At 37.6% G+C, this 11,846-nt stretch overlaps 1 protein-coding gene across 2 annotated transcripts; it reads right to left on the reverse strand.

Moving 5' to 3' along the window:
* Positions 1–901: 901 nt before the first annotated feature.
* LOC144658504 (uncharacterized) lies at positions 902–8,395 on the reverse strand. 2 transcript variants are annotated; one of them, XM_078518935.1, is made up of 6 exons: positions 8,183–8,395; positions 7,218–7,293; positions 3,692–3,745; positions 2,983–3,139; positions 2,164–2,393; positions 902–1,374 (listed from the first exon to the last, which is right to left on the reverse strand). In XM_078518935.1, the coding sequence occupies exons 2-6, from the start codon at positions 7,288–7,290 to the stop codon at positions 1,340–1,342; spliced, it is 549 nt and encodes a 182-aa protein (XP_078375061.1). In that variant the 5' UTR covers positions 7,291–7,293; positions 8,183–8,395; the 3' UTR covers positions 902–1,339. The 2 variants fall into 2 exon arrangements, with proteins under 2 accessions (XP_078375061.1, XP_078375060.1); XM_078518934.1 differs by having other exon boundaries at positions 7,218–7,303; positions 8,183–8,393.
* Positions 8,396–11,846: the final 3,451 nt, after the last annotated feature.

Raw genomic sequence — 11,846 nt, forward strand, 5'->3', positions numbered from 1 at the left:
TATGATTCAGAATCTATTAACGTCTTTATTAAAGGTAAGGTAAAGTCGCACTGAGGCCTAGCTGGTTCAAACTGCCGGAGCCTGACCCGGTTGCCGTAGCATGAAGTGACTAACGATAATGTTACTGCAAGCACGGCGTTTTGTCAAGTTGATCTTAACATTTACCTGTGCCCATTTATATGGAGAGAGCACTGTTGCAATCATTTTCCCAATACGTAACTCTCACACTGTTAGAGATAAAATAACTTTAATTAAGATCATCACATATCTCCTACATCTTTTAAAACAATTAGGATCATTAGAGATGTTTTAAACCGTTGATGCAATAATGCTAGAAAATGTTTTATTGTCGTTGCAATCGTTTACATATTGTTTGAGATCATTTGAATCTTTGTATCGTTAAAAAGTAAACGATTCCCTCTTATTTTTTTTTCAAAATCTCTGTAGTTATGGTTATTCTGTCGCAAAAATATGTGCCATGAATAGCTTAAAATGGTAAACGCGGAAAACGTGAGTCTTTCCACTTGTTCACTTGTTTCATTCTCATTTTTCAGAAATCCAAGACCCAACTCGATTACCAGGAATTTACATTTTAAACCACGTACCGTTTTTGTTGGTTTTATTTGAAATTTGAAATTTTATTAGTTTTATTTGAAAGAAAGCAGAATCAAACCTAAACTGTTGTTCCTGTTAGTTTGACCTGGCCAAAAAATCGCACTGCACGGTAAATCATTAGTCATAAGGATGTCGTGCCTGATCTGGGAGTTTTACAAAGAATGCCACTTCAAATGGGAATAATGTTTTGCGTACTCGGAAAAACTATAAGATTCAAACTAGTTATTTTCCATGTTTCTAAGAGAGAGGTTTTCTACAGGAACTTCTTTGGGACAATAACACACACGCAAAAGCAGGCACGTAATTGTTTGGGGCGCAGAACATAATGAAAATCGAGGGGAAAACTGTTTCTAGTTAACTATCATGCATCTGCAGTCATTCTTCACGAAATACATATGGTTGCTGTGAGTGAGGTGAAATCATTGATTTAATTCCATTTGAACCTTGTTTAAATGTTGCAGAGAAGCCAGTAGTCTTAAAAAAGTAACGAGCAAAACCCTCAACTGTACCGGATCAGTTTAGGAGAAAACAGCAATAACAAACTAATCCATGGCCAGCTCACATCTTAAAAACAAAATATTGTCAAACTTCTAAATTTAATTTAAGTTGACTTCGCCATACTATTATAATAAAAGAAAGTAATAAATCTGTTTAAATGTTGCATATTTTATTTTTTGAGCTTGTTTTCAAACATCTTGTCCAAGCCATTGTTGTAGTGTTGTCATCATGGAACAGGCCCAATTCCACTTGCACTTCCACCTTTTAAAATAAGAATAGCTTATTTTGACATTTAAAATAAGAAAAACTTAATAAAGTATTTTTCGTTTGTCTCACCTTATAAAGCACGCTGCTGCGCTGTGATTGGATCACAGCGCAGCAGCGTGCTTTATAAGGTTACAGCTGACCAGTCGACCTTATCACCTGATGAAGACTAGCAGTGTGCAGTAGAAACGTTGCGATCTACATCACAAGTGGCACTACGTCGTGAGACAAACGAAAAATACTTTTTTATTATTGTACTCTACCACGATGATTAACGACAACATTTTTTTCATTATTACTACAGTTGTTTCTGTATTATTCATTGGTATACCTATTCATACATGTAGTATACGGACGATTCAATAAGAATCGTGCTACAATCCAGTAGTCATATGATTGAAAAGTGCACCGGCCAAAATTGTAGTTTACATATTGTGTCTCAACTAGTTGTAGGTTAAGTGCAACCAAACGCCCCCCCCCCCCCCCCCCCTTTCTATAAAGCCGCCGTTTGGCACAAAATTTTAACTATTTTTTTTTTCTTTTTCTTTTCTTTTGTTTTCTTATTTTTATTCTTTCTCTTTTTTCTTTTTTTTTTTTGCGCGGTGAGGGAGGATGGCGGGTAAAGTTGCGATCTGCATTGGTATCGGTTTATTTCAATTACGTGGGTACTTGTTGATGTTAAATCTACTCCTATGTTGCTGCCCCTTCTTTCTCTACCGTTTACAATTTTAGCCCAATGAAGTTTTCTGACGCTAGTGAATATGAACATACAATTATAATTTTTACCTTCTTCTTCCACTATGCGATAAACATAATTTTTGTTTGCGCCTCCAACACATTCGTTGCTATCTTTATCGTCACACTGCTCGTATCCAAACCCCTTGCAGCCATTTGATTCTCCATAGTGGTCAAACCTGTCAGCTGCTTGAGGATCACTCCAGCATTCACCGTAATACTGTAAACCAAAATAACTGTACCCTTTGGCGCCTGATTCTTGAGCACAGCGGCAAGCCAGCCTAAAGGGAGACATTGATAAAACTTGGGACAAAATACATTGACTCCAATTTTACAAACACTGAGGATTTTGCAAACCAACTGGCACCACCCTAACCTAGCGTTCGTTATAACGTCGAAAACTTTTGTTTACAGGAAAACAAAAAGAGATAAGCCTCATAAGAGGTTTCGTTATGGGCTTTAAACGGGAGGGCTTATATCCGAGGAGGGGGCGCTTATAAACGGAATAAAAAACGTTTCGAACTGAGCTACAGAAGCTTTGATCGAAATACGTTTTTCATTAACTAGTTCTGAATTTAGCTTAAAAAACGCATTATAAATCAAATTCATTTCAATATTTGGAACGATATTGGAAGACGGGGGCTAATATCCGGGGGGTTTATGATTGGATGTATTATTTTTGTCTACAGGTAAATGGGCTTATAACGGGGGGGGGGAGGGCTTATAAGTGGTGAGAGCTTATATACGGAATTTTACGGTATGGGATTCCTTCCTCTTTAATGTCATTTCACTCCATTTCGCACGTATGGTCGATTTCCAATTGTCATAACAATATAAAAACTGATGTACTCCTTTATAGCTAGCACTTGCCTTTTTAGGAAGTTTTCCCATTTTCCAGCTTTCCAGTCTATATTTTTCCGGTCATTGAAGATTTTTACAGAAAGTGCCCTGGCTTTCTTTTTATCTTTAAAGCATCCGACTTTCTCATATTTCACTTTGCATCCTTCTGGTCCATCGGAAACGTCCTCTAATACAAAGACACAAAGGCGGCAGCAAAAGTAAGTTTCTGTCATATAGATCAATGACTGTTTACAATTCTGTGTTTATGGGGTAAAATGTCTTCTTTTCTTCTTTAAGCTATGGTCCTCGAAGTGACTCAGTATATTGTAACTCTCCCTGGATGGAATGCTAGTCAATTATTGCTGATGACACGCCACCCCCCCCCCTCCCCCACCCTCCCTCCCCCACCTCACTCCAGTCCTCTTTTGTCACATGAAGTTGCCAAAATCTTATGAATTCATCCTTTCAGCTGAAGAAAGACGCTTTTCGACTTTAACCTGTATTTGCCAAGAACACACCAACGAATCGCGGTCCAACACGAGAATAATATAGTCATTGCACCCAAACGCTTGAGACGTTTAGCATTACACAAAATGAGAATTATTCAAGATACAACTTGAGTTATTAATCTTTCTAGCAGTTTGGCATCAAATAAGATTTGCTATCGTGCCTAACAATTCAAATAACCATGTCTATTAACGCAGGAGAGAGAGACCCTGGGAACGAGGTTGCTACTAACCTTCTTCCAGGAAGGAGCGGTACATCCGTTCAAATTCCTTGTCTTTCCCGATATCTGCAATTAAAAATTTAATTGTGTAAGAAAGGAAGGCTGGACAGAAATACACGTGTGAATTATAGGCATAAATAGATTGTGCTAGGCAACTTTTGAGCAACTTTTAGCGTTTTGAGCAACTTTTTGTAGTACCAGCAACCTAGGGCAACTTTTGCCTTCCTTCGCATACTTTCAGCAACAAATTGATATAAAACCGATCCAAACCATAAAAGGTCATTTACGGATTTGATTAAAACTGTTTTAATCAAAACTGATTTTAAAACTAAGGAAATATGATAAAATGACAATAAAGTAACACTTGCTTTACGCCTACGAAATCTAGACAGCGGCTATCTATCTAACGGGCGCTTAAACCCAGCGGTTATTCGCTGCAACATAGAGCCTGCCACCGGCCATCTTGGACCATTTTGGTATTAACTGAAGTGCGAGTCACTTATGGCATCGCAATCAGATGAAATTTCAGACGAGGAAAATAGACATTTAGACATTGACCACATTGAGGTTGCCATAGACGCTGTGGCAACTCTTAGTAAACCTGCAAGTGCTTCAATTTTCTAAAAATCGCAAAATTCACTCTAGAGAGCAAGCAACTTTTCTAAATTTTGGTGGCAACTTTTTTGATATTTGAGCAACTTAAGAGCAACTTTTGGGTATATTGTGAAGCAACTTTTCCTGAATTTATTAGCACAATCTATTCATGCCTAGTGAATTATATAGATAGAAGATAAAAGTGATACCGAGTAAATGCATTGTGTCTATAATACAGGCAAAAAATGCAAGGAGTCGTTGGTGTATTTGAAATATTTCGGTACAATAAGCATTTTTATACCACGCCATAGAAAATACAGCCAATCAGAATACAGGAAAGCCGTTGTATATTCGACGGTATTCAACCCAACCTTCCCATCGTGCGCTGCGATCACATTCTCGATGAAATTTAGTGAGCGTATTTTATATGGCATGGTATAAAATAGTTACATAACACTTTCTCGTGGTATACTATGGAATATCCCACTTGTCACTTGTATTTTCTTCGTATACACACTCGCCTAAAGGCTCGTGTGTATACCGAGAAAATACAAGTCACTCGTGGGATATTTATGGGTTAGAGACTGTTGTGAGTGTTTTGTTGACAAATACACGCACGCGCTGGCCGCACAATGAACGAGAAATTTTCAATACTGCACGAGGCGTAGCCGAGTGCAGTATTGAAAATTTTGAGTTCATTGTGAGGCCAGCAAGTGCGTGTATTTGTCAACAAAACACGAACGAACAGACTCTAACCCTTTTAATATACAATCTGAGTACACTGCATCGAACTGCAAGCGATCATCGACTTAACGAACTTCAAACAACAAACTTAATGTTTAAAAATAAGAAGTGTAGTAGTACATAATTACACGGGATTACATCAATAATATAAAAATCACAAATTAGCCGTACAGAAATAAAACTTAAAATGGTTCATAAAATCGTTCATCAGCTGTGGTCGTTCATAAATACAGTCAGCGAGAAGCTTATTCAATGCAAGTCGATGGCTTTCACAATCAAGCAACTACAAGCAAGTCAATCGCACACAAAAATGTATTTATTGAGCTGCAGTTTACCTTTGAACATGAAAGCCCTTCAAGTTGTTATCCTCTTCGATTTTGTTTGGTATTGGATCGTTGATAATTTGAGGAATATACTTTTCTTCCACTTCTACAAGCTTTGAAGCTGAAGACACCTTCAATAATGCACGATTTTCGTGCATTATTGTCAATACTGCACTGTCTGAGTTTGCTGACGACAGGTAAAGCAAAATCACGTGATCTATTTTAACCAATTGCGCGCGTGGATTTTGGACAGTGAACGAAGATTGTATATTAATCCATATTATTATATGGCTACAATAGTACGCGCGCTCTTTTTGGCTGCTGAGCGGGTTTTTTTTTTTTTTTTTTGCCGGGTTTTTTTTTTTTTTTTCTCGGCTCGGCGTTTTTTTTGTTTGTAAAAAAAACCCGCGGGGGAGGAAAAAAAAAAAAAAAAAAACGCCAAAAAAATAAAATTTTTTTTTCAATAAAAAAAAAAATATTTACTTTTTTTTTTTTTGGGGGCGGAGGAGCGCCCCAAGGGAGAGTGTGTTTTTTTTTTTTTTTTTTTTTTTTTTTTTTTTTTTTTTTTTTTTTGCTAAGATATTTATTTATTTATTTTTCCTCTTTTTTTGGGTTTCTTCTCTTATTTATTTCCTCCTCTCCCCTTTATCCCCCCCCCTTCTCCCCTACCCCCCTCTGTATACCACTCGAAAGCGTTGCATAACTAGTATATATCCACACAAAAATACAAAACAAAGACGAAAATGTCAAGAGAATAGGTATAGTTTCCTTCTAGCTTTTTAAAAACTTTTTCAAAGATGGTGCTGACCGCTAATGATTTGGTAGGCTTCTTTGTACAGTAATATATTCAAATTGTCATCGCTGTCTTTAATTGTGTTACCACGCACGGTTTGGGTGAGAAATTCTTTGTTCATTGCGGTAGAAGGTGGGTTATTATTATTGTTTATATTATATTGTCGGTAGGTTATATAACTTGTATGTGTTTAATCTGGTCACAGTAGCGCAGATGTTTATATCTAGCGCTTTCTTTGTCCGTGAGCGCATGTTCCTGTGCGCGGACAAGCAGAGTTCTGTTAGTTTTACCGATGTATAAAGAATTACAGCCGGGGCAAATGAATTCATATATTAGATTTGCTTAGTGGCGACCACCACGTTAATAATATATTAATAAGACTACGTCATCTGGCCACTTTCTTTTGGCCCAAAGGAAATTATTCTCGTTTCGTCATTTACTTATTTAAAACGGCTATCCCTTGGGTATTCAGATAGTTTAACGGGGTCACCGTGCCACGTAAATGCTCTTGATATAAGACTAGTCTGACGGGGCCGAAGGGTGACCCAAAAGCGTCGACCGACTGAGTAAGTGAGTGTTTACCTTCATCACACTAAAGATCTTTATTGATCTTGATTTTTATAAAAAAATATTATCAAAAGTGTCTTACATAATAAACAAACATATTTTACAAAAGAACGAGAAGACAATCTTGCAACTGGTACGAGTTCGCGCACGATACTCACTCAATTTACTGTCTCCCCTTGGTACTTTCTGTTCGACATTAAACTAAATACCATATTATTTGCTGTCCGTAAGGACAATTTATATACTGTTATTTCAGGGATGAATTCTACTGGCAGCAGCTGTGGCAATAAACTAGAGATATAGGGCGCTTTCCATTTGTCAGAACTGTCCGGCCGGTCCGGTGGTTTTGCATGTCAAATTGGCCTTTTCTACGAGATTTTCCCCCAAATCCACCATAACGATGCATAACATTTATGTATCGACTGATCTGACAGCACAAATTTGACTAACAATGAAATTTTGTTCTCGAACATACCCGTCTGCCGGCCAGTTCTAACAAATGAAAAGAGCCGTTTACCTTCCAAGTTCGATGATTGGACCATGACCACCGTCAAAATCATCAGGCACCCAGTTGTTAACAACAAATTCATAGTCTGGCTAAAACTGAAAAGAAAATATAGAACCTCTTCACAACTGAAGTTTATTGGGGGAGCAGGCATGGCGCAGTGGTGAGAGCGCCTGCCACCCACCAATGTGGGCCGGGGTCGATTCCCGGACCGGCGTCATATGTGGGTTGTGTTTGGTTTTTGGTTCTCGTCTTTGCTCCGGGGGTTTTTCTCCGGATTCTCCGGTTTTTCTCCCTCCTCAAAAAACATTTCCGAATTCCAGTTCCACCCGCATGAAAGCAAGCAAGAGCTGATCTGGCTTTCTCTCATTTCCTTCGTCAGAGAAAAAGTGAGAAAATACTTTTTCCCGCCTAAAAGATTCTTTTAGTTTGACAACTTATAAAATACTATGCTTTACAATAAATTTATTCTCCTTTTCTTCGTTATCTGTTTGTCTGTTATTTATTCATTTTTTTTTTAATCTGACACAGAAATAAGGGCTAACCATATGGATTGAAACGATAGCTCAGAGCAGCATTTAAAATAGCCATGAAAAACTGGGTTATGACCTGTGTACTTTTTTATCAAGAAACTTTATAAATAATGGCCATGGGCAGGTAGCGATTCAGTGTGAAAAATTCCAGCTAAAAAGCTAATATACGGCTCCTATACAGCTGAGAAGAACTAAATGTTCTAAGGCAGAGAAAAAAAAACATCATTTGAGCTTTTAAAAAAATACCGTATCTTAAATTTATCTATCAAATAGAATATTATTAAAAATGGAACAACTTAAGGCCCGCATGCGTCAGCAACTAAACTGAAGAAACCGAATCCGAAAGAAAATTACACGATTAGAAAAAAAAGGTGACCCAATAAAACTCCCAACAAATACAGAAAAGTTAACTCCTTGAGTTAAAAGAAAGTATAGTATACCTACCTTTGTCAAGTAAAACAGGTTTTCTAAAATTCACGGAAAGAAAGAAGAGTTGTGCGCGGGTCACAATAACGTAAGGAAAACGAAAAAATAAGTTCAATTCGTAGTCGGAAAAAATATATCACCTTTCCGTTTTATAGTTCCAGCTATGTTAATTTTTCATAATGCTTATTATCGTGTTATTGGAACACTTGTGCAAATAAGCTGCTTTGATTGGTTGGGTGCAATTTCTGAAAAACCTTATTTAGAATAAAAGTTTTATTGTTCTGGTATTTAAAAATGCCTCAACATTTTTTTTTTTTTACTTTCAATAAAAGATTTAAAGATTTATTGAATATAACTAAAAGGCGTTATTTTAGATTAATTTTACAATGGAATAAAATTATAGATGAATTTGAGAGATCTGAATAAGATGTTTGGTTAACAAAATGATCTTAATTTGAAATTAGTAAACAAAAATCAAAAAAAATTCTTAGCTTTCAAAAAAGGTTACTTGTTATTGCTTTTCAAGAAAACAGACAAGTTGAAGTGGATTTCCCTACCAAATAATCCACACGAAGATTAGAAAAGCATCTCCCACACGATGAAGGCAAGTTATGTAATAAATCTTTTTATTTCACACGTCTGTATATAGCAGTCCCGATGTGTCTTAAATGATAAAAGCAATAAAGAGCCAATAAATTGTTTGCACACCCAACAGACATTTGGGTGATCGCAATTAATTTTCGTTTGTTACAGTAAGAAAATCTTAAAACGATTTCAAATATTACTAGTTACTGTGAAAAGAATTATAAACCTAATATTATAAACCTAACATCAAAAGAAAAAAAATGACACGTGATTTTCTTTTTTTTTTTTAGATTTGGAGAAAACATAAGTCACTGAACAAAAGAGGTCCATTATTATTTATTCCACCTGTTAAAACAAATTTCATGATATTCTTTTTCAGTAAGTTTTAGTTTTTCTATTTCATCAGTAGATAAAGTCAATTTAGATAAAAACAATTTAGTCTGCTTATTTTTAATATTTCAGGGCAAAAAACAGCAACCATAGCGTGATTTTTTTTTCCACTTGCAGGAAATGAATTATTCAGGTTCTCATATTGATTGCTTGATTTATTTTAGTTTTTCTTTTTTTCTTTTCTTTTATCTTTCCTCCCACAGCATGAAATCTTAAATTTACGATTCCGTAACGATGCCGTAAAGAAAGCGTTAAGATCCTCTTTACGAGTCTATACGAACCCTTACAATTCGACAGAACTTCTTACGCACTGAAAACTACAGTGCGTAGAGTATGTGGTAGACTATAAACGCTATCTTTACGCATGTTGTAAAAAATCGTAAAGAGGTTGCACGAAATTTTACGGCTACTGTAGACGATCAGAAAGTCGATCTTTCGCGTTGTTAACTACGTAAATGGGCAGTTTTTAAAAGCCCATTGACGGCTTTGTATCTTCGTATTCTTCGGCAATATCTCTCCTTTTGTAATCCGACTTTTATGAATGCAGGTTGTGTTAACTCTTAAAGCGTATTCAGAATGTTTACGATATACGCTCCGTAACTGGGAAACTATAATTTACGTATATGACTCCCAAGTACGACCCAGCCCCAAGAAGAACAAGATACATGTTTAACCTTTTTTTATCAACTCAAACATCTTCAAAATATCCGTAGCCACAGCTCTGAAAGGACGTGGTTTGATTGTTATAATAGTGATATACTAAAAATACTTGAAACATACAGGCTTTTTAAACTTGACTATTCAGTTAAGTTTGCATTCTTTGTTTCTATTGTCCAAGGTGGTTTGCTAGTGCCACATGTATTGACATTTCCGGAAGTATACTCCAGGTGTCCAAAGCTTGTACAATTCACGATCCAGATTGTATGCTATAGAACTACATGTGTTAAAAGCACAACCACTATTTTGTGATTTCATTTCCCTATTCTCTTTTGATGTTCCCACCCAAAGTGGGCCAGCAGTGCAGGCCCGACCACATCAACATCTCAGGTTTTGTGTTTGCCCTGCATATGGCATTAGAATGTTCCCATGTGTGTGCTAAAGTTAGCTTTGCTTTTGCAAGGCTGGCCCTCTCCCATGGTAGCGCATGGTATCAGTCACACATTTTTTAGTCTTCCACCCATAGAAGATCACCGAATTTTTATGAGTCAAATGTTAAAACTGAAAACAGTGTTGGCCACAACAGAAAGCTAACTGCCAGAAACAAGGAAACCGGCACCAAGTGCAGAGCAGAACCCGACTGTGCAACTAACCGCAGCAAACTGGGGTCACCATAAGCGAAGTAGAGTGCCTAAGCTCTGTAAAGGACCACGAAGTCCTCCCTGTGTCACTGACCATGAACATAAATTACTCTCCATGAGTGTCGAGAGACACCGCAGGAAGGCCAGCACAAAAAGAAAAGTTTCAACAACCATGGACATTATGCCAGCAAGAGAAAGATTATGTGAGACCTCCCACTCATTTAAACAGTATCCTAGTTCTTCGTTCCATATGCAGAGTGATGCTGTCAAGAAAACCTCACAGTAAGATGCATGAGACATATTAAAATCAACTCCAGAGCACCCCCACAGCCTGCACAGGCTCCGGAGAGCGCGGAGACGCGAAGTGCCAGCAGGTGCGAGCGCCGGTTCCCTCCATGCCCCGTCGGCGGCGCCCAGAAGTCTGTTGCAGGCACCCCAAAAGCAGAAAAGAACATCCAAGAACACACTGCAGGGAGTCGCCAAGGACCAGTGCCTGCCACTGGAAAATGGCGGATGAGCGGACCGACGCCATCGCGAGACACCATGACCACCACCCCCAACAAGACCAAAGGAAAGACCGCCGCCAGAGCCCCTGCCGTGAGAGCGTTTATTTGTTTTTGTTAAGAAGAGAAGTTCGGGAACGGTAAGGGAGGGGGAGATGATGAGTGAGGGAGGGGTGGGATGGGAGGGAATTGTGTAGATTATGGGGGTTAGGATAGAGGAAGTTTTATGGGAAGTGTAGGTTGGTAAAATGTTAGGGGGGTGGAGGAGGTGGGGGAGGGGGTCAGGTTAGTCGTGATGTGGGGAAAGGATGTGAAATTAGTGGGGGAGGGACGTAAGAAAAGGCGACGCAAGCGGAAAGGTAAATTCTTGTTTTCATGCGCGCGATCCTTTATTTCTCTCTTCCTTTCTTTCTTTCTTTCTTTCTTTCAGCCTTCTCATGAAATATTTCCTCTCTGTATAGCTTATAATTCGATTATTATTATTGTTATAGCTGACGATTTCACCGTGATTAATTAAATAAAGATCACCCTTCCTTTTTTATATTTTTCTTTTTTTTTCTCTCTCTCTCTCTCTCTCTCTCTCTCTCTTCTTCCTTTGTTTCTTTTTTTAAAAAAGATAAGGATTCTCACTTTCATTCTCACTCTTATTTTTATTGTTACTCGTACTTTCTTGTCGTACTCCAGTTGGGGAGTTTTAAGTTCTCTTTACCCATCTAATTAGTAATCCCGTTCAGCAGGACTTAACTTCGGTGATCAAATAGCACCCAGAATTTATGGCTTGTGCTTTAACCATTCTTACAAGAAAAGGTGTAACATAAAGCGTTTTAAGAACCTATGGCTGTAAAAATCGGTCAACGCAAAGTTATTTAATTTCATTTTACTTCTTATTTAAGGAAAATTATACCA

This window comes from Oculina patagonica, chromosome 6, assembly GCF_052425735.1.
Source record: "Oculina patagonica isolate OP01 chromosome 6, crgOcupat, whole genome shotgun sequence".
Lineage (NCBI taxonomy): Eukaryota > Metazoa > Cnidaria > Anthozoa > Scleractinia > Oculinidae > Oculina > Oculina patagonica.

Excerpts from the sequence above, each read along its gene's own strand:
- LOC144658504 (XM_078518935.1), bottom strand. The coding sequence starts at position 7,290 with ATGAATTTGTTGTTAACAACTGGGTGCCTGATGATTTTGACGGTGGTC. Across the intron at positions 3,746-7,217 it reads CCAATCATCGAACTTGGAAG|ATATCGGGAAAGACAAGGAA; the intron begins GTAAACGGCTCT and ends TTTTAATTGCAG. Across the intron at positions 3,140-3,691 it reads CCGCTCCTTCCTGGAAGAAG|AGGACGTTTCCGATGGACCA; the intron begins GTTAGTAGCAAC and ends TCTTTGTATTAG.